Raw genomic sequence first — 23,336 nt, forward strand, 5'->3', positions numbered from 1 at the left:
CTCTGGTCAAGTGAGTTTTCATACTCAGAGACGGCAAATTATTTTAAGAGTATTTTTGTACTAATATCTACAACATACATACACACAGCCTACACATACACGCACACACACACGTAAACACAAGGCAACACTTGAACCGCAGTAGAGGAAGTTGGGGTCTTTGAAGTTCAGATCTGATTTCATGACATCACGTGGTATATCTCGGGGGGATATTGCTGGTAGCACATTTTAGTTTCAGTGGTTAATGACTGGGTCATTTTCTTGCACTGCCTGTTCTCTTGCCACAATAGCCTCGCTAAGTAACAGCCCTCAGAGCTAACAGTGCTAACGGCGCTAACAACGCAAAAAAACAGCAACAATGGAGACGGAGCAAACTGTTGCTTCCTGAAGAGGGATCAGAGGATCGGCGCTTCGCTTTAGCAAAGACAACTTGATTTGGGACGGCATTGACAGCTGTAACCAGCATGTAAACATACACTGATATGCGCTGAACACACGGTTGGCTCAGCTACGTCACCAAAGGAAAAAAGAGTAGACTTCATTGTCTGCTCAGCCGCTGCGCAATATCTTTAATAGCAGATGTTAGGTCGTAGTTAGAAATCACAAACCCTGCTGATTACACCAGAGAACAATCACAGCACGAGAAACAAAGACACTCAGTCGACTTGTGAGTTTTACTTGCTGCAAGGGGAGCCCGGTCAAGAATCTTAAGAGTACTAGACTCTTCACTCGATCACAGCTGACTCCGACTAGACTCCCATGCAGTCTCCTTTTATTGAGGTAATGAACTATGTAAGCATGATGAGTAGTACAACAGTGACAGCAAAAGGCATTGTACACCAAACTGGGTATGTCGACTCGATGTTTAAGACAGCTTACACAGGACCACCCGACCAGTACCGGCCCCACGTTCCAGGCCCTCGACCCGACCAGTACTAGCCCTACGTTCCAGGCCCTCGACCCGACCAATACGGCCCCACGTTCCATGCCCCCGGCCCGACTAGTACCGGCCCCGAGACTCATGACTCCGACGCCTCCGGTCCCCGCTCCCCGACTCAGGTTCCCTCCCTCCCATCCCGTGGTCCTCTCCCTCCCTCCCGTTGGCGATTTGAGGGCCGTCTGGGATCCGGCCCTTGAGGGGGGGGTCATGGCAGGGGTTGCGTGTCCCCGAGCCGCCGCCGCCGACCGCGGAGGTGTTCCGTGTCCCCGAGCCGCCGCTGACGACCGCGGAGGTGTTCCGTGTCCCCAAGCCGCCGCCGCCGACCGCGGAGGTGTTCCGTGTCCCCGAGCCGCCGACCGCGGAGGTGTTCCGTGTCTCCAAGCCGCCGCCGCCGACCACGGAGGTGTTCCTTGTCCCCGAGCCTCCGCCGACCGCGGAGGTGTTCCGTGTCCCCGAGCTGCCGCCGACTACCGCGGACGTGTTCCGTGTCCCCGAGCCGCCGCCGACCGCGGAGATTTTCCGTGTCCCCGAGCTGCCGCCGCCGCCGACTGCGGAGGTTTTCCGTGTCCCCGAGCTGGAGCCGCAGCTGACTACTGCGGACGTGTTCAGTGTCCCCGAGCCGCCACCGACGACCGCGCAAAGGTCGTCGGTGGCGAAGGTTGCACACGCACACACCCATCTCCATCAGGTTTCCCGGGCCAGCAGGTCCAGTAACAGCTTCTTCTCTGCCGCCGTCACCCTGCTGAACTCTGCACCACGGTGATAGATATACTCTCCCCTTTATCTGCTCTATTATTTTCGATATATGCTAAACTGCATTTGGTTGCGTCAGTACCTGTGTGTGCAATGACAGTAAAATTGAATCTAATCTAAAAAAGCTGTGTTCCGTGCCCCCGAGCCACCGACGACCCCGGAGGTTTCCCGTGTCTCCGAGCCACTCATTCCAGAGACGTTCCGTGCCCTGCAGTCGCCGCTCCGGAGCCGGCCTGGTGACCGTCCGCTGGGTCGACCCCCAGAGGCTCCCCACTTGTCTAGCCACCCGCCGGGCCGACCCCCAGAGGCTACTCGCTCGTCTGGCCGCCCACCAGAGTTTTCCGGGTGGTCCGACAACGTCTCTGGTTTCCCTCCCTCCCACCCCTTGTCCGCTCTCTAGTGTGAGCCGTCTGGAATTCGGCCCTTGAGGGGGGGTACTGTCACGGTGTGGTTCACTTCATGTTATATTTTGTAGTTTTCTGCCACTTGTGTCCCCGGGTAACTTCACTTCCTGCCTTGTCATGTCATCGCCTGTGATCGTCTAATAGTTTCCACCTGTGTCCAATCACCTGCACCTCCCTAGTGTATTTAAACCATGTGTGTCTGTTGTCACTTGTCGCGTCATTGTCTTTGGCCACGCATGTCCTTGTCTATCGTCGTGGGTGTCCGTAGTGTCCTGCTTGCTGTTTTCCCCCTGGTTCCTGTGTGTTTTTGCCCCTTGGCCCTTTGATTTTGCCTTTTTGACAATTAAAGTCTTTTGTTTTCCGAGAAGTCTGCGCTTGAGTCCTGCCTCCCCCACGCATCCCTGACAAGGTTAGTGAACATCACCTCCTCAACCCTCATCCAGAACACCGGTGTCCCACAGGGCTGTGTGCTGAGCCCTCTCCTACATAGTTAGTACATATAGTATAGTATAGTACATAGTTCCAACAACATTGTAAAGTTTGCAGACGACACAGCAGTGATTGGCCTCATTAGCAACGATGTGTCGGCCTACAGGACAGAGGTCCACCACTTGGCTGCGTGGTGCGCCAACACCAGCCTGGCACTCATCACCAAGAAGACCATGGACCTCATTGTGGACTTCAGAAAAAACAAAGGTTGCACACGCACACACCCATCTCCATCAGGTTTCCCGGGCCAGCAGGTCCAGTAACAGCTTCTTCTCTGCCGCCGTCACCCTGCTGAACTCTGCACCACGGTGATAGATATACTCTCCCCTTTATCTGCTCTATTATTTTCGATATATGCTAAACTGCATTTGGTTGCGTCAGTACCTGTGTGTGCAATGACAGTAAAATTGAATCTAATCTAAAAAAGCAAACATGCTTATGTGAGGCTACATTGTGCTGGCGGCTTACGAAAAAGCAGCGTTGTTCCAGAGGCTCTTCTTGATATACTGCTGAGCTAACCATCATCTCGAATAAAATGTATTTGTATTTAAAAGGAACTTCTGGGGACAAATAAAAAGTATTTGTTCCCACCATCAGCACTACATTTCAATTCAACTTGGTCTGCACCTTTTAGGTTAAAAAAATAGGATTTAAAAAAGACAAACAATTGGACTTCTTTAAATTTGGTTTGCCTTATAATGCATGATAATTGCTGGAGAAGGCAACATATTGGATTCCTACATCCGCCAATGTTGGTTTAAGGGAAAATGTGTCCAATCAGAGTGTTCCTGAGCAAAAGTTCTCTCTGCTCACACATTACATTTAGTTGGAATGCACATTTCTGATGATAGATACTGATGGGATTATTCCGCTCGTAGTATTGTGTTTTTGCACTACCTTGTGGTCTGAATAGTGCAATACAAGTCATTTGCAAAGCCCCGGAACACGTGACCAAAAAAACCCACACACATACGCAGACACGTACACAAACACACACAAGTATTTGTTTCTCTTGCGCCCACAGAGAAAAATGTCCCTGTGATGCTTCTTATTTCCTCATTTTCTGCATCATAGTTTATTGAAATAATCCCACATGAATCTCTCGCCATGTTTGTCATCTCTGTTAATAGACAATTTTTTTTAATCTATATATTGGAAAAATATATCCTGTTTCAGCACCCATTTGCAAAATCACAAAGTATATTTGAAGCAAATGCAATAGTCTATGTATCAGTGGTTTTATAATACTCAGTGAAGAAATAAATGAAGCCCTCAAGATTAGTGCTTTCATGGAGGGCTGGAGAGATTATTATGGCATCGGAGGAAGCATCTTTAGTCCACTGTGGAAGTATACCTGCCACTGCTTTGACATTAACTCGTGGGGGGGCCATGCTATGCAAACTGAAGGCATCAGAGGATGCTACTGAGCGGTGTAAATAATATGCTTCATGTGGCAGGTGAGAGGATCTATGGTTGGCTGTGACCATCCTTTGTTTAGCATACTGTTAATCTACTCTTGATTGCATATATCATCTGAGGCGTACATACGCTATTATTTGGGTCCACAGGTCAATCCCCACGCGGTTATCTCTTCTCCTGCCTCACCTCCCGATGCTCACGTTATAGTTATTCCTGCCTGGGTCTGCTTGCTTGTTATTGAATCCTTGAGTATCTGTGGGTGTGATTTAGGATTTTATGATCAAATAACAACATATTAACATATTTAATTTTACGTTACATCATAGCAATTCCTATTGTATTAGACAGATGTGCAGGTATAAACAGTGATAACTTTGATTTGTGATTTGCAAAACTGTACTGTCACTGTAACCTAATTTAGTGGGAGGTTCAGTCGAGCAAGCAAAACAAAACATGCGCTGAGAGGCATTTGTTATAACAACTTTTAGCTAAGCTTCATCACACACAGCAGGTATGGGAGAAAGCACACACGAGTGATGGGGAGAAAATCAGGAAAGCCCTTATCACCATGGTAACTGAGTTACTGACTAATACTGCTCCTACAAAACAAGCCCCCACCCCCAACAGGTGGTTTCAGACAGACAGACAAAGCCCCCAATTACCATGTTACTGATGTTATTACTGCGTATACCAACAATTATGAGAATATATTGTAAATATCATGGATCATGATGTAAAATTCAAGATGGTGAAAGACTGAGAATCGCAAACACTCATTTTAGGGTTTAACATAACGAGTGAATACAATCATGTATTCTCAGTCATGTTGGAGAAATAAATGTGTGCGTGTGTGTGTATATAACTTGCAGCTCTTGCAGCAGTTGCTGTATTAGAATAAAGCTCATGTCCTAGCAACGAGTCAAACCATCACCAGCTGGTAACCATGAAGAAACTGGTGTCTCATTGCTTTCCCCAGTTGCCTAGAGAACAGGACCCCCCCCTCCAGATACGAGCGCGCGCGCACACACACACACACACACACACACACACACACACGGTCAACAGAGTGGACGCTAACAAATTGACTTTCAAGTATGCAATTATTCGATATCACACACACACCCCTGCAGTATAAGAGCAAGAATATTGACTTTCTAGCGTGCACTTGCAAACACGCGCACACACACACACGTTCTGGGGGAATCTACTTCCAAGCATGCAGTTAAAAACGTGTGGAAACCTAATGCCTGCACGTGCGCGCGGTCCCGGTGAGCCAGGAATAAAACAGATGCGTTTTTAACGTGCACGCATAAGCGCGTACATACATTCACACAGCCTGTGATTCTCGAGGGGAAAGCTGTGCAATTAATGAATCCAAAGAAAATGACAGCCAAAGTCGACATACACACACACACACACACACACACACACACACACACACACACACACACAGGTGTGAGAAACGCACCACGTGTGGCAGCTGTCACGGTTTCTAGCGGAGGTATTCCCCGGCCTCATCACCACCACAGACGGTGTTCACGGCTCCGCTTCATTTAGTTCCGGAGACACATTTGGAATAATGGATTCATAGACGAAGCGGACACCTCATTAAACAACTTCCACTACGAGTCGTGTGTCAGTGTTGTGTTACGTGAGGAAGAAGAAGAAGAAAAAACGGCGCAGTGACATAAACACATAGCGGGGCTGTATGATGGAAACATTACACGGCGGAACCATCAGGTCCGCGAATTGAATCTCAACGCCAACGACGCCCAAGTTCTCCGCTCGCCCTCGTCCAACCTCGCGCCACTCTCGGCTGTCACCTGACCTCACCGGCCAAATTGATTAAGCCGCCCCTTCCGATACACTCCCGCCTCTCTCTCCCCCTCCCTCCTCCCCCCCTCCACCAGTCACATTGGAGGTGAGCGGTGGCGTTGTGGCAGTCGGGCTCCGGTGCGCCTTGGAGACTGACGGAAGGCGGAACGCGCAAAACTGAGTGCGTCGTATGTTTTATTTTATTTTTATTTTCATTTTGTAGACGCAACTGCATTTTATTTTGTTCTCCGCTGGAGACGCTGGTGACAGACGCCCCGCTTGATGGGTTTATTTTTAGTCGCCCACCGCAGCGATGAGTGCGTGTGAGCCGGACGTGAGAGCGATCGGGGCCGCGCTGGTGGAGTGAAGCGAAGCCCCCCTTCCGGGCTCTGTGATCAGCAGAATGAAGTCGAGACGAGATAAACTGAAGATCCCCTCCCTGACCCTGGAGTAAGTCCTGCTTTTCACTTTCTCCGTGGCAAAGCACAAGCTGGCGCATCAGCAACTGTTGTTTTAAAGTTATCACAGGAGTTAAATGGTCGCATGTGTGCGCGCACTGAGGCAAACGTGTGATTCGGAATATTGGAACGTACGAAATGAATTCGATTGAATTGAAAGTGGCTGCTTCAAACCATGAAAATAACCACTGCTAAAGCTCCGCGACCAGAGCAGCCAGTTGATCCTGAAATGTTTTCTCCTAGAGGGATGACTATCATCCCAGTTTACTTTTGTATTTCGTTTTTTATTTTGAAGCAGGAATGCATTTTTAGTATTGTGAGTAAAACTCCGTGGCGACTGTCTGTTGATCTTTAAAATGGTTCAACCCACTGGATGTAGAGACATCAAGCTCTCAATCTTCAAATGAATGCGCAATTCATATTTAAACTGACAAATGAGAACTTTTGGATGTGGAGTTATTGTGTCAGATGTTTTAGGTAGATCGAAATATCAGTATCAGTGTTTTACAGATCTATTGATTTTGTCCTTCCCAGTCTTTCTGCTAGTTTCTGCGATAAGGGTCATGTCTCAGTTCTGTTATCTCCTTCTTTAAGTCCAGGATTCCTGCATGATTCACACGCTCCACATGCTCCCCCTCACAGCACAGAGGCAGACAAATGGCTCCAAAACTCTGGGAGAGCAGATATTTTATTTTCATATAATTGGCAATCTGCAAATCCATATCTCCTTCAAAGGATATGGCTGCGGTCTTTTGTCCGCCCACGCTTCCTCCAGTATGAATGTAGCTCTTTTTTTTGTGGGAAAGAAGGTGTGTGGGGGGTGGGGAGGGGTACCTGCTGCCCAATGGATGGCTAATCCAAAAGGCGTAGGAGCTCCCTCACATCCACATCCTCCTCCGTTGATGATCTCAGCTAAGGATGCGCTGTTATTGTTTCAGTTTCCTTCTGGAAGAGACGTAGAGGAGGATTCGCGCCTCTCGAGCAGAAGGGGGGGTGGAGGGGTTTCTATAAGGTTTTATTGGTGGTCTGTTGATGGACGAATGCAAGTGTACAGGTGCGCACCTGTATACTTTCAATGTAGAATTTTGGGGAAATCATGCTTGGTAACGATGTATTCAGGCAGCATCCTTGTTCTTGTGTTTTGTATTTAGAACCATAATAGTTTACTCTGAAAGAGCTGTCCAACAACATGAGCAAAATATCTTTGAATATTATTATACATTTGAATGCAAGCCTAAATTTGCTTGCCATGTTTGTCATTTTGCCAGAAAATACAATCCTGCTATTTTGCCCTTCAAAGGGGTTGAAGCTTCTACTGCGCTTTGTTTAAAAACACAGCCATAACAACCTGAAGATCTTTGCGAGTGAGAAATGCGGTGAAGCTTTCTAGTCAGTTTAAACGCAATGAAGTGTAGACAAAACAAAACAGCAGAAAACGAAAACGACCGACGATTACTCACTGAAGAGCCGTCGAGAGCTTCGGTTTAGGGGTCTAAGGATGAAATAGAATGTAATGAGTCACATGTGTTGTTATTAATTATGAGCCCACACAGAATAGGGAGTCTTTATGCAAGGAGTTGTTTTTCCCCCTACCATTCTCCCTGCATTACTATGACAACACATTCATTAGCGCTTTTGGTGGTGCTGTGTTTAGCACCGAGAAGCCTCTGCAGCACTAAGACAATAGCGGCACTGTAAAGCCCACTAGGCAGAGCTTACGTCTCAGCAGGAAAATCAATAGAAAATAGCTTCTGCGCTGGGTCAGCATCAGGAAGATACAGCCCTCAGGATGGCTGAGCATGCATATTCTGGTGCAGAGATGGTAGAAAATATTTCATTTGTGCAGGGCTCACTTTAAGGGGATTGTTGTCGGGGGATCTGAAGTCAATCCCCATTATCACAACATACAGCGTGTTGCCATAGTTCAAACACTGGTAACGGTTGCCTTGGATGTTGAGTAAACATGTGCAGTTTATTTTCTGCTGTGTTGACACCAAACTGCCAACTTCCTGTGGAGTGTGTGCTCACGAGAGGTTAGAAACGCAACAAATGCAGATGCACCAAGCAACACTTACAGAGAGGCATCAGCCTGCACACATCGGCTTGGCTGGTGTCCGCCGAGGAGAGGCAGGTCGGCAAACCTCCAACCCCTCGACCGAAGCTCTGCTGCCGTGCCATGGTGCCGAGTTCAAAGCACTAATCCGTGTAAACATGTCTTGCCTTACAGTTTGTCGCCCACATGCCAGAGCCCCACTCTCCTGAGCCCATGCAGCCCCTGCAGCCCGTGCAGCCCCTTACAGACCCTTCACCCCTGGAGGTAAGACAAGTCTCTCATCAATGAGTCCTTTCGCTGTAAAACCGACAATGAAATGATCCATATAACAAAGATGGTCTGTGTAGCTGCAGCCTGATACAGCTCATTTGTCCAAGACTATAGAAAACACATAAATGAGCGCCAACTTTTGCACTGGTTAGCTAATCTATTTATTCCCAAGAATTCAATAGAACATCAAATATTTGTTTGGCGCAAATACTCTCTAAAGCATTACATGTTTTAACACGCTGCCAAAAGTAGTCCTCAACATGTTTGCTTAAAACTAACTGTTCATACTTGGAAAATGGCTCATGATAATGAAAAATAACACCAATACCAGTACTACTGCTATTACTACTAATACTAATACTAATTACTACTAATAGTAATAGGATATACATCATGATATACGAATATTAATGAAATTGATAATAATCAACTTAATTTATAGAAAGCTAAGTAGTGAAAATGTACTTTTGTCTGCAAGCCTCAGAGCCTCAGGCAGCGAGTTCCATAGTTCCATAGATGCCCATTCTTCTCTAGTGTGAGCTCGAGACTCTGGAACAGCTATTCGGCAATGTAGCAAGAGTCTGAACTCCCCCCATGTTATTTTATGGTTATTTGATTTAAAAAACAACGTTAATTCTTGACCCTTTCAGCAGCAGTGCTTTCAATCCTGTCACAACCTCTTGTTATTTGAAAATGTGACCGCCGGGTCAAACTCCCTCTGCTGAGGAACACGGTGTGATATAATCAACACCTCCTGGACCGCAGTACTAAATGGAACATGTGGCGTGATCGTAATGTTAACTCAATTGACAATAATTGACTCAATAACCCATTTTTGAATAACAACGTCAAAATGAACAGCTACCCGCAATGTTGTCACAATGGGTTTCTAATTACAGATAAAACCACTATAACTAAATCAATAAAACAAATAAATATTGTGAAATTAAAAATGGAATTTATTTGGGAAAAAAGGCAATATGCATTAAATCTGAGTTGTTCTTTGCTATATAAAAGGTGCCTCTGTTTCCCCAGTGAAGACCTATCATTTATTAGTTGTCCCTATGTGGGTTGCTTGGCAACGGTACTGGGTGCTGTGGAGGTAGGCAACGCTGCAAAGAGAGGCGGCTGCATCCAGCATGTTTCTGGATGTGTGAGCAGTGATAGGCTGTCACACCACACATAGAATTTTCTCAGTTGAAAAAATTGCAATTATTTTAGTGAATGCATTCCTCAAGACAACTCTCTCATCTTAAGTGCTCTAATTTCATGTGTGTTGGCTTCCTCACAGCATTTTGCATTAGAGACTCCCCCCGTGTTATTTCACCATCCAAAAATAGTTTTTTTTTCTCTTGAATCAGATCCGGTATTTGTATGTATTTTGTGTATTACTCTAGGTGACCAGTAAAGAACCCTTTTTTTTACAACTACATCTTGTCTCTAGGAGACTCTCTAAGTCCTGACCTGGCCTTGAACAGTGATATAATCAGAGTTTTAATCAAATAAATAAAAGCAATCTTTTGTGTGTGGCTGTGAATTAAGCATTACCCTTAAAGTATGTATGCTGGATTGAGTTTTCTTTCTTATGTAGTGTCATTTAAATACTTACATACTAGTTATAACTAGGCTTCACGACCACCAAAGCTACCTTATCCAATAGAATGTACCACGGTTTAAGAATTGGGCTATAGCATAGGAGTCTGTGAGAGGGAGGATCACATATGATCCTCCCTCTCACAGACTCCTCATGGTTTAACCCAACAACATATTAAGCTGCGTTCAAGTTCCGTAGGAGAATTACACTTTAGTATGGACGCACATTAGTGACCAAATAGGTAAAGGGTGTGTTTCTATAGCAATGGTTCTAACTCTTGACAAATTACTCTGTAGGTTTGCTGCACTACCAAATATTACATAATTGTGTGTAGACTAGGCCAACAAACTAAACTAAACAAGCACTTTCCAAGTGTGTACATCCAACTTAGAACGTTCTTCAAGGTCCATTGAACCAAAAACACCTAATTGGCATGTTTATAAAACAAGCCACATGCCATTTGAATTGCACTGATGAAACCAAGTGCGTTGTGTCCTACTTTAATTCCGCAAATTGGGACGAGCATTTTTTTTTTTTACAAAATAGTTGTTCTGCGTCTTCTACGTCAGCAGCACACCGAGGGAACGAGTGGCACTTGAATGCGGCACCAGTCTCCAGCCTGCTCGCATAGAAACAAACCGAGCCAGCGGCGCGTGCTCGGCGAAACCAAACGCGTGTTGCCACCAGCGCCGCGTAGATGGTTATTACACAAAAGAACAAACTTGCATCCATGTGATGTTTCCCGCGAGATAACCGCGCCGCGAGAGCCGACCCCGGCGTGTAACGGCAGCTCCAGAAGCCGTTGGGACCGTGCGCAGAAGACTACAAAAGGAACCCGCCGAGGAGAAGAGAGGATGATCGGGAGAGCAGCGGCGGTTGGAGCGGGTTTCACCCGGAACCGAGCTTCAGTTCACTGAAACCACCGTTAACTTTGAAACCGGGTCATACATGCGAGGGAACCCCCCTCCCGCTGCTCCTCCTGATCATCAGCCCAGCATGTCGGATCCGAGTCAGTGGTCTGCGGTGGCGAACCAGAACCAGAAGTCCCGCTTTGTGCCCGCAGCTTTGCTGAAGCGTTCGAAAAGGTACGAAGAGTCGGGACACGCGAGTTGGAACGCGACCCAAACGGTTCATTCCGGCTTGTTCCCTTTGTTGGGTTAAAACGCCGTCACGCGCGTGGTTTCATCGATCTCTGCGGTCGGCTTTAACTTACGCGTTACGTTAAAACGTCCCCGGCTTAAGCTAACGTTAGCTCCTCTCCTATCGTATCGCAGAAAGCCCGACGCTAATGACGTGAATCCGGGTTTTTTTGTTTGTTTTGGTGCACTGCTTTTGTCCCGGAAATAACTTCACTGAAAGTAACTAATGTCAACGGAGGCTCTTTTTTTTAACGGTAAAAAGTCCATGCTTCAAATACCGGACAAACCTATATAATTTCCCTTTGTTGAAACTGGAGAGTCTTTGGGGGCTGTTGTTGACGTGGAGCGAGGCCCGGGTCGGTGGAGGTTATTGCCGTGAGGGCACAGACGTTTGTGTACTGATGACTGGAGATAACAAACCGTTGCAGCTGTTGTCTGTCTGATAGGAGACACCACCGCTGGATGAATGAAGCGCAGACATGACGAAAGTGTGCTGTTATCCAGTTAGTTGTTTACACTTATATTATTATTGATTTTAATCTTTTTGGATAGTGGTCTTTAAAATGACGAATGACCTTCTTACAGAGCTCAGGGTAATGTGTTCAGATCAACAGTCCAAACCCCCACAGATTTGATATTAGTCATATAAATCAATGAAAAATAGCAAATCCTCACAAGTTTTGAAGCCGGATAATGCAAATGTATTCATAGTTTTGCAACCACATTTTTTTCTAGAATAATCAGATTCTTTAGCAGATTGATACGGTTGTCTGAAATGTCACAATTTCCCAGAGCTTTAAGTCTTCTAATCCATCCTTCAAATCTATAGTACATCTCACGTATGTTTTCTATTCTGCAGCTCAAATAGCAAACATCTACAAAGCTGAATTGTGACATTGTTAAGCATTTTTGCTTAGAAGATGACATAATTCAAAGAAATAGTTGTCGGAAAGTCTTATTGTTTCGTTGAATAAATAATTTGAGCGTTATTGAGAACCGTTTATCAAAATCTTGATTCTTTTTAATGGCATTGGTCAAAATGTGCCCCTTCTTATCAAGACTAGATGATTGTTTAGCTCTCCCTCCCGCCTTTTTACACACACACACACCATGTTGGACATCTGTAGCTCAAGCTGGTCGTGCAGCTGCTGTCGCTGCACGTACCCCTTCAGCACAGAGTCTGTTGACAGGTGTTTTTTTCTCTTTGTTTTGGCTCTTGTCAATGTTCTCTCTTCTACGACTCGGGCATGCTGGTGTGTCATGCATTTGCTTGCAGATTAGAGTTTTAGTTACATAAACATCTCTGAAGGCAGAGCTGCTCTGAAGGCGGAAATAATGTCATCATTGGAGTTAAATCTCAGTGGGCACAGACAAAGAAATCTCTTTTCTTCCCGCTAAGTATCATAAGCCCCATCTGTTCTAGACCACAAGTGTGTATTTTTGGTAACTATAGACATTTTAAGTGTTTATTTTTTAGAAACCATTGGTCTGGTTGCGGTTGATAATAACCGAGATGAATGAGTTCTACCGACTGGACCACAGTGTGCAGCTGAATGTGATGATTTATGGGGACACGTTTGAGTACGACTCCAAAACAGCCTCCTGGTTTTTGGTTTCTGTGTCCTGCAACTGGGCTTTTTTTCAGATGTCAGAAAGAAGAGGAGCACGCTGAAGTTCTGCAGCACAGAATTTACTGCAAATCACGAACCTCATTGATCAAAAGATTCTGGAAATGCTTCTGATGCGTCTTTCAAATTTAGTCAACTGAATATCTTCTGGTTTTGGACGGTTGGTTGGATAGAATTATTTCATTTGCTTGGGCTCTGCGAGGGTTTTTTGGATTGGTGGGTGAAAGAGCGATTAAGGGAAAAATAAGTTATTGATATTTACATGTCTGTCCAAAATAAAATATAGTATGACTGTGCCAGCCTTGCACTGCCAGGTGTAATGTGTAATAATTACTCACATTGACACCCATGTTTATGTGCTGCATCCTGTCTGATGTTAAACAAACGGGTTTGCCGTCTTTTTGCATAGACCCGTCAGTGAACACACTCTCAATAATCCTGTGTATTCATTAAAAGTACGTTTTCAAATATTCAATACAACAAATGTGAGCCGCTTCCTTTCTTGTTGTTAGGCTTAAAAACCTCTCCATTTGCCTGGTAGCCTTGGTCTGAGCAAAAATAGGCCCTGTAGTATTCAAAAATGAAGAAACGCCGGACGGACAGAGGTCATCGCAGATGAAAAGGATAAAATCAAATGTATTTAATAAAAGAGATGGTGTTGTGGTAAAAAGAACATCTCAGCTGAGGAGCCGCTGGTCTCAGCAACCAACAGGCCCCAGGTCAGTCCTTTTGACCCCCCATAGTGCCCGTCTGTTGTCTCCACCAGCGAACTCAAGAACAATGGTTGCCTACAGAGGTGTGAAAGTTAGTGTCCACACCTCTGGGAGTGGTCTTCTGGTTCAATGTAACTCGGATTTCGAATGACCCTTAGTCAATATCAGTTGTTGTGCAAGTATTACATGCGTGCATTTCAGTTGATTACATTACATCAAATACAATCATAACTGTACATTGGTATTATTCTATTACAGTTGCATATTTACAGTGGTTTTACAATATTGTCATTACTTTATTGATTACACAGTTTCAGAATCATGGCTGTATTCTGGTGTACACTATGCATTTTATTGATTTTATGAACCGATTCGTCAGTTTATTTCTAATATCCTACAGCCCCTAACAGACAAATCAAATTAATTGTAAAGAAAATCATGAAATTCTATACAACTTAAAAGTTATAGTGCTCAGAACACCTGGACTGCAGGTCTCCAAGCCAGCATACTTCTGGTTGGCGAGGGAACGCGGATGTGGTTAGATGTTATCCAGGCTCATTGCGTGCGATACAACCGTTCCATTTTAGTGGATGACGGAATTGTGGGTCTTGTTAATCATTAAATTGTGTTCTGTGTCTTTAGCCTGCTGCTCAATAGGGCACACAAACACACACTTGGATATAAATACAAGCTGAGGAATCGTATGAGTCAAACGTGTAATTATAGGTGGATAAACAAAAACTGTTCGGCTCAGAGGAACTGGTTGTCTTCTTTCTAGTTTGTGCTGAAGTTTAGTTTAACTGTTATGAAAAGGAATGAGAAAATACCCTCAATGCAAACATCTCAGCGCCGACAGTATTAACCATTCACCCATTTTCTTTTATACAACGTGTGATGAGGGATGCAGGAAAGGTTGCATGATGTGGCTGGCAGCCAGTGTTGATGTTTCTCTTTTTTTTTTTTTCCCTCCAGCTGTCGCAGCAGCAACAGGAAGAGTCTCGGCGTCGGGACGCCGTCACCCACACTGTCCCGGCCGCTGTCCCCGCTCTCACTCCATACTGGTAAGATCTGCAGTGGTCTGCTTTTTAACCCGACAAGCCCCAGCATGACCTGCTAGTCACGCTGTTGGCTGTACCCAGGCTGCAGTGTCAGATAGCAACTCACTTCCCGATGTCAAACCGCAATGATGCACAAGTGCACATAAAAGCTAAAACGCCCTGTAGGATTTCAAAAGATTTAGTTTGTCTGTTTGTATTTAACTGTGTTCTGAAAAACAAACACGTCCACGGCAACTAAGCCCATCGCTTTATTTTGCCATACTGCCCGCGATGTTAGCGATGCTGCTCCCAGCAGGTGTTTTTTGGCTAAGCCAGCTGGACATTTGTTATTCAAACCCAGCAGGATGGACTCGTCTGTGCTGTTCTGCATGTCCACACTGTTTGAGAACAGTGTGAGATATTCTCAGTCGAGCCCAGTGTCGTTATTTGACACTGACACCATGATGCCTAATTTGTTCATGTGCCTATTATTGATGAATTGGGTTTAAAGGTCATTTTTCTTACCTGGAGATAGAATTGTGAGCGCCACACAGGTTTTATGTGAACACACACACACACACTTTTCAGATATAAGCATTGAAACATTCCACAATGTGGAAAACTTGAACTGCGATTGATTAATTACATTAATTACGTCATTACCTTGCATTAGCTCCCACTCACCTTAACAAGGTTAAGCACGCTCATCTACTGAGCTGGGCGGCACGGTGGCGTGGCGGTTGGCACTGTCGCCTCACAGCAAGACGGTTCGACTCCACCCGGCGGCCTTTCTGTGTGGAGTCTGCAGGCTCTCCCCGTGTCTGCATGGGTTCTCTCCGGGTACTACGGCCTCCTCCCCCAATCCAAAGACTTGCTCTTGGGATCGGGTTGATCGTTGACTCTAAAAGTTGCCCGTAGGGGCGTGGATGTGAGTGTGAATGGTTGTTTGTCTCTGTGTCAGCCGTGTGATTGGCTGGCCTTCCAATGCACGGTGTACCAGTAGAATTACTTGTCTGAAGAGATGGAACTACAGAAATTATTGAGATGATTGAATGTCTAAATGGTTGTTGTCTTTAGCTTTCTGAATCCACAATGGTACAGACAGTTCACGGCCCCCCAATGAGGTAAAGCGCCGTCACTATAAAAATCAACTTCTGCTCAAGAGCTCCTCACTCAGTAGTACGTGCATGTGCTCCCTTTTGAACATATCACGCCGAGGATTATCTAATCACAGAGTGCAGTCGGGCTCTAATAAGGTCTCTCTTGTGTTGTAATTGGTACTACTCAACCACTAACTTGTGAACACACCGAAGTGTGCAGTTTACCCAGACATCCTGCCTCTGGTGAGACCAAACTGGATGAGGCTTTGCCTTGAATTAGGATTTGGGTTGCAGGTTAAGCCCCCCCCCCCCAATGGTTTTGCAGTAATTGAGGCCTATTGCGTCAATATAATGTCATCCTTTTGCACCGTGTAATTTTCTCTTTTCCATTTTCATGAGTTTATTATTACAGTTCTGAATAGCACCGGTACTAACTTGTGTCTTTTGCTTCTTCAGCTGCGAGCAGCCCTCTAGACAGCCCACGAAATGTGTCGACCAGTGCCTGCCTCAACTTCCCGTTTGCCCGAAGGTACGTCAGCACTGCTCGCTTTTATCCATGCAGAAATATAAATCCCCACTGGAGAGATATTCATTCGATGTGAGGAATTTCAGGGGTGTCATTTGAACAAAACCATTTTTGGAATTTCTATTTCAAGTTTCCTTGAGACATCTATAAACAATGTTTTACTTCCCCTATCAATAAGCTAAGTTGCTCTTGCCTACAAACCATTGCTTGTTGTAGTTTGACATTGAATTGGTCCCTTTAATGTACCAAATATTAAAAAAATCGAAAATGAATTAAAGCTAATGTGTAATGTTACTCTACGCTGGGACAGATGCAGAAAAACAGAAGTGAGTCGGACTCCGCCTGGAGTGTTCACACCTTTCTCTCTCTACCAGGTCTCCGTTAGGTAGAGGGTACCCCCAAGCCCACTCCTATCATTATCATTTCAATCCGGTTCCTATGGCAACAGGCCTGTCTCACTCCCGGCATGCATGTGTAGCCTGCAAGTGAGCTGGCACCTAGAAGACACCCAAGAACAGTTGTTAAAAACTCACAATTAGTTCAGGTGCTTCATCATGAAGTACAATGGGAACAAGAGGGAAAACAACACCTGTAAAAAGGCGTGTAAAGCACGTCATACGATAGTGTTCTACCACGGTAAAAGCATACCTATGCTTAAACCTCAAATCATTAATTGTTTTGACCTTAACAGGAACATCACAATCCCATCCGATTTGATCACTGTGCTGAGGGGAAAAAAGCACATTTAGGCTACAAACTTCTTGCATCTGTCATCTGCAGTGCTGCACTAATAAAAACTAAAAGCCCTGCAGGACAATTGGTGCACCTGTTCATTGGGGCTTGAAATAGGTTGTCTCTTGATTTTACTTTTAAGTCGGTGTTTAGTGAACCTCTTCAGTTGAAGCTCATGACCAAATGAAACTCGTAGAAAGAAAAAGAAACTGGTGGAAACAGTCATGATGCAGCGATAGCTTCGTAAGCCTTAATTTACCAAGGTGCTCTTTAAACCCATGTTATGTTACACTCACATGTACAGCATCGATGTATAATGTGCAGTAGTCGCTCTCTGAAACTTACAACGCACAATCTTTAGCCGTTAGATTCATTGGCTGGTATCTAAAGCCGGAGAGAATATCCTCTCTGTTGTAATGCTATTAAAGCGAGATTTGTTTCTGTTATGTAAACTACATCCTCAAATTAATTTTAGTTTGGTGGCTTACTTGCTTGCTTGTGTCTGGGCAAATGAAAACTGGCAAGGAGGGCAACATTGTCAGTACTAATCCCTCAGCTGAATGCCAGGGGTCACAGGATCACTTGTGCAATATTCCCTAAACCCTCTGAAATTCTTTCCTTTGCTTTTCTACTTCCCTTCGTCGCTGTCGGGATCTCAGTCACTTGGCGCGCGCCGACAGGTAGCTTCTCTTAATATTCTATGTCTGTTGGCTTTTAAAGCTTGGGTTTACTATTTGTTATTCACAAATAAATGCTTCTCCTTTTATGTGAAGGCATAGCTTGATTTAACAAGCTGCTTTAAATCTTAATGAGGACACCAGGCCCTGTTATATATGATTTGGATAACAGGGCTTTCATTTCCTGCTCTTGTAGCCAAAGGAACGCTCTGTCGTCTATTATGTAATGAGTTAGACCAATGAAATGCTAAATTATGCCAATGCTGCTGAGGCTTACGTAACATGCGTGTCCGTTTCCCTCAGAGCCGAGGGCCGGAGATGGTCCCTGGCATCCCTCCCCTCATCTGGGTATGGAACGAACCCGCCGAGCTCCACTGTCTCGGTAAGTAATCCCAGAACATGTCGTCATCATCCTCCCCGGTCGATAGATGGCAAGGCCATTCCGACACTCCGCTCGGTCCAAATAGCACATTTGTTCATGCAATAAGGGGCAGCGAGTGCCAAGTCTGTGGTGACACACAGCTAATTGTTTTCCTCTATCATCTGCTTGAATTAGTCATTTTCTCGGTCCGTGGAACTCGGTGTTAGAAGTATTGAACACAGTCTGTGCGTATGCATGTAAATGAGAAGATCAAGGAAAATGTTCAGTCCTTTGAGATTAAATACTTTTTTTAAGACTACTGTTTTGTTTCAATAAAAACTCACAGCACATATAAGTCACATTACAGACAGCTTGTTGCATTTAACCTGATGTGCTTGTTTGGTATTCAAAAAGCTTGTATTGTGAATTATTTTATTCTGGATAATTGTCCAAATAGGCAACATGTTTTTCGGAGCAGACTTTTTCCTCTTGGTAAAGTGGACATTCGAGTCTGTGGTGAAAGTCGGCCGTGTGCAGCTACTACAAAGAAATGTATGGGCTCTGGTGCAGACCCACAGGTCAGGAGGGATAATGGGGCTTTTCAGTGGGCCTCTCTGCGCCCTTAATGCCGAGAAATTAGAAGCACACTTCACAAATGCCGCCCCACTCACCCTCTTCTCTTCAGAACAGTTGGGCCTCAAACTTGAACAGAAGGCTGGCAATTTACACCACGTCCAGTTTGAGAGAGAGTTTACTCAAATCCTCAGGAGACTAAATGAATATGACTTGTTTCTGTAAATAACAATGCCTGTTCATTGTTATCAACATCAATATGGGAAGAAATGCTTTTATTATTGTCTGGAGAGGTCATCTTTTTTGACAACTTTCTCATGAATGATGGTGGGGAAGATGTTAACATGTTAACATGAATTTTTCAACTGATGGGAGACTTTTTTTGTCTCTGCAGTCCTCCTCGTCCTCCCAGGAGCGTCTTCACCAGCTTCCCTACCAGCCGACTCAAGATGAGCTGCACTTCCTCTTCAAGCACTTCCGCAGCACAGACAGCATGACCGACGAGGATGGGCGGCCCTCGACCGTCATACGACCTCGGTCCCGAAGCCTCAGGTAGCTTCTTCTGTGTTTACCGTCTAATGGAATGAGTCGGCAAAATTATTGTTCTATTTTTTTTTTAATGCTACATATTTCTTTTTAGAAATAAATGGCTCCAAAGGCAAAGAGATTTTTTACCATTACGTGAAATGACATTCTTTACTGTGGGATAGACATCATATTTCTTAAGAAAGGGCAAGTGTTAGTGAATTACATTTGTTGTTTATATATTCCTATGAAAACTTTTTTTTTTTTTATAGTTTCTTGGCCTGTCATTGAACAAATTAAATTGGTATTCTATACAGATTAAATGTGTTTATCATTACTAAAGCATTAACTACCTCTTTGTTGCAGAAAAAGATTTTTAATATGTCCTCCACAATTCATGAGGTCCGTGGTGTCTTTATGTACTTGTACACTAGATGTCAACGTCTCTGTGCTTCAGTGTGACCACGACAAATTCCCAAGCAAACATGGCATTTGGTGTCTGAAGTGCTCCTGACGGATTAAACGTCGGTTGGCCGGCGGGCCGGTGGAGATCTCACCGCAGAGCTGTGTGCTTTCTGACAACTTTTGTCTGTTGGCTCTGCTCCGTGCTGTTTGTGCTCTGTGTTCTGGCACCGTGGTGTGCCGCGCGTGGGCGTGCGAGCTAAAGGAGCGCCTCGGGGATCTAGCTGCTGAACTGTAGTGAAGGGGTGGGGGTGGTTTATGGGGGGGGCGGGTGGCTGATGCAGAGAACCACGGTGAGCTGTAGTGTGTTGGGCAGCAGCCATCTGGTTTAACATGACAAAAAGAAAAAATGGCTTTAGCAGCCTGTTCGCATGTGATTTTCCCACCATCTGTTCAGTGATGGCTAATCAAGCAAGGTTTTCTTTCTTCTTTTCTTTTTAATACACACGTCTTATCGGCCTAAATACTGAAGTGATGTTGCAGTAAATGACTAATTGAGTGATGTTGATGATTCACACTGTTTGGCCATAAGCAACCTCTGCTGTTTGCTTAGAAACATTGAAACCCGACAGTGAAATCTCCTCCGATTGTAACTCTACCACCTTAAGAGCAGCTGAATCAAATCTTGTCTCACAATGATGCATTTGACAGGTTGAGAAATAAAATACAAAGTGTAGATGTTGACCTCTTAAAACTTCATTTCATTTGAACCAAATTTTGGATTTTCAAGTTATGTGTATACGTTTGGGTGTACTGAACTGAATTGGCTTTTGATCGTCTCTAGGTGACTGATGGCCTCGATGACATAATCCCTTTCACACCCGGTGCTAGCTTGGTGGAGAGTTGTTGTTGTTGTTGTTGTTGTTGATCGATTCAAATATACTCATCCGTTGTTTTATTTCTGTTTCAGCCCCGGGCGATCCAGTGTCTCCTTTGATAATGAGATTGTGATGATGAACCATGTTTACAGAGAACGTTTTCCAAAGGTACACACAAGAACACGGTAGAACATCTGTGAAGCAAAGACCCTGTACATTGCTCTTTTTCCAGTTTTTCGTGTTGTCTCCCTAAACGAAACAATGTTTGATTGTAAATCCACCTAAAAGATGACAAAGCTCAGCAACAGTCTGTTGTGCTTACTCTCTGGAGACGTTCCATCAACAGACATATTATAGACATTTGGGAGTAAAAAAAAATCATAATTACTGGCCCTTATAAATGCCATAACTGTGTTTGTGTGTTTGTTTCCCTGCAGGCCACAGCCCAGATGGAGGAGCGCTTGTTTGAGATTATCACCCACTGTTCTGCAGACAGCTCCCTCCCGCTGGCTGACGGGGTGCTGGGCTTCATCCAGCACCAGTTGGTCGAGCTGGTCAGAGACTGTCTGGACAAGTCCCAGAAAGGCCTGGTTACCTCCCGCTACTTCGCTGAGCTGCAGGAGAACCTGGAGAAGCTGCTTCACGAGGTGCGGAAATGGCTTGTTGATTTGGATGTAGCACGACTGATGTCAAATGTTTTCATTTGTAACAATTATTACTATAATGTAACTTAATTGTATTGTACAGATTTCAGCATTGGCTGATGAGCTACTACGTGTGAAGTCACTCAGATGTGATAAAGTTACAAAAGAGGATTGATTGAGCAGCCACTCAATAACCGTCTGATAGCTAAAGGCAAACAAAATAGATCTGGTTCTGGAAATTGTCAGTGATGGGGAGAAGCGTTTTTATCTGTGTTGGGAAAAATATTAGTTTCTATAGCAATCTCTTCCCCTGTTCCTCAGCTAGCGGTGAGACAGAAGGCATGGCCGACTCGCTCTTCCTCCACTTTTGTACTAAGGCCACATTGTTTAAAACATGTTACAATACATTTTCAATCATCTTATCTAGGCTCTTCATTTTTGGTTTGATATATGCAGTTTCAACTTCTTTCAGTTGGTAAAAGCTGTGCATTGCAGGCAAATGAGGAGGGAAGACAAACTACAAGCAGAGGACTGGGTCTGACTCTCCTGGCGAGTCATAATTGATGACTAAGAGGGATTTCTTTTTTATGAGTCCATAAATAGTTTGTTTTAAGAAATTCCTGCATAGAATACCTTACTGTAGGAATTCATTGACACTTCAGAAGTGCTGATACTAGGATTTTTTTTTTTTTTTTTACCTGTGCAGAGGTATCCGTTACCCCGTTTCCAGTCTTGATGCTAAGCTAAGCTTTGTGACTCATATTTAACAACATGTGGGTGAAGTATCGATCGCATCAGGGTCCAGGCTCTACACCTACATACATGGTATGCCATGCAGCCTGTGTTTCACTGGTACAAATTGTCACTACAGGCAACAAGAAAGGCTGCATGTCACCCAGTTATTATTCCTGTATTTCCTGTTGTTTACAAGGTGATGTCTCCTCTGATGCAGGTCTGTTGGGTGGCTTCAGGTGTTTCTCTTAAATGCCCTCCCCATTGGCTTTGAGCCAGCTATTTTTAATGTTTTTAGATATCCTTTTTCAGAAGCAGTGCCTTTTCTACTTTTCTCAGGGGTTGAAAGTGTGTTTAGCCACCATGATCAATTGTTTTTTATCATTAAACCACTTTGCTGTGCTGGCACCCTTTTTGCACACGTTTTTAATTTGTAACAGTTCAATTAGCACATTGATGTTTTTTTTGTTTTTTTCCCCATTCCATTCCAAAATATCAAAATCCCCATTATCTTTTAAAATAGAAATATTCATTATTAACAGTTTAATTTGTATATTTTTTTCTTTAATTCTCCATTCCCTGACTTAATCTCTCCCTTGGGTGTTTTGTGAAAAGCTTGTTGGCTGCATAAATAGACTTGTCATTTCTTTCTTTGTCAGGCCTACGAGCGCTCTGAAAGCGAGGAGGTAACTGTCATCACCCAGCTGGTGAGGAAGATCCTCATCATAATCTCCCGGCCAGCTCGCCTCCTGGAGTGTCTGGTAAGCTGACGAGGAGAAAATGTTCCCCATAATTATTTATAATAATATAAAGATGTATATGGATTATATAATAATCTAATTATTATTACTAACAAAGCTGACAATCTTGAGAAAGAAAAGACTTAGAAGAGATTTCTAAACCTTAACTATACTGCCCTGTCAGTAGATAAATGTTTGCAATAAAACGTTTTTCAAGAATATTTGGTTGAGTTTTTAAATATATATGGAATGATTTGAGCATCTCATGTGGAATTCCATTCAAGAATTAAACCACAAATATATGCATGTTTAGTTATCATTTGAGTATATTTTGTCTTTGTGTGGTGTTACAAATAGTCTCTATAAATCACCCAAAGATTAAACCCTGTAGTTTCAACCAAGCTGCTGGACATGTAGCCTCTTGGATGAGGAGCTAAAAAAAATTAACACTACAACACTTTTGTTGTTTCCTTCTTTGAACTCAGTCAGTTTCAGCCAGTCCACATTAATGAGACTTTGCTGCTGTTGACAGGAGTTTGACCCGGAAGAGTTTTATCACCTACTCGAGGCAGCAGAGGGTCATGCTAAAGTCGGCCAGGGAATCAAGACGGATATCCCGCGCTACATCATCAGCCAGCTGGGTCTGACACGGGACCCTTTAGAAGGTGAAGGAGTTCTCTGCCATAACGCCAAGTCTGCTATTGTTTACTCATTCGTAGCCAGAAATTAAGGTT

General features: G+C 44.3%; 1 protein-coding gene across 5 annotated transcripts in view; it reads left to right on the plus strand.

The window, feature by feature from the left end:
• The first annotated feature begins 5,912 nt into the window (after positions 1–5,912).
• mast3b (microtubule associated serine/threonine kinase 3b) overlaps positions 5,913–23,336 on the plus strand; it is a 28,341-nt gene continuing 10,917 nt past the window's right edge. The window contains exons 1-12 of one of the 5 annotated variants that reach the window (XM_078108259.1): positions 5,928–6,001; positions 6,119–6,270; positions 8,506–8,595; positions 14,648–14,736; positions 16,269–16,341; positions 17,730–17,750; positions 18,051–18,129; positions 19,076–19,233; positions 20,579–20,654; positions 20,924–21,133; positions 22,522–22,623; positions 23,135–23,267. In XM_078108259.1, the coding sequence (XP_077964385.1) occupies positions 6,224–6,270; positions 8,506–8,595; positions 14,648–14,736; positions 16,269–16,341; positions 17,730–17,750; positions 18,051–18,129; positions 19,076–19,233; positions 20,579–20,654; positions 20,924–21,133; positions 22,522–22,623; positions 23,135–23,267 (1,078 nt within the window). In that variant the 5' untranslated portion in view covers positions 5,928–6,001; positions 6,119–6,223. Of the gene's footprint in view, positions 6,271–8,505; positions 8,596–10,764; positions 11,281–14,647; positions 14,737–16,268; positions 16,342–17,729; positions 17,751–18,050; positions 18,130–19,075; positions 19,234–20,578; positions 20,655–20,923; positions 21,134–22,521; positions 22,624–23,134; positions 23,268–23,336 lie in introns of those variants that run through there. The other 4 variants (XM_078108262.1, XM_078108261.1, XM_040185097.2 and 1 more) reach the window with 4 other exon arrangements.

The sequence above is a fragment of the Gasterosteus aculeatus genome, chromosome 8 (assembly GCF_964276395.1).
Source record: "Gasterosteus aculeatus chromosome 8, fGasAcu3.hap1.1, whole genome shotgun sequence".
NCBI classification, from domain to species: domain Eukaryota; kingdom Metazoa; phylum Chordata; class Actinopteri; order Perciformes; family Gasterosteidae; genus Gasterosteus; species Gasterosteus aculeatus.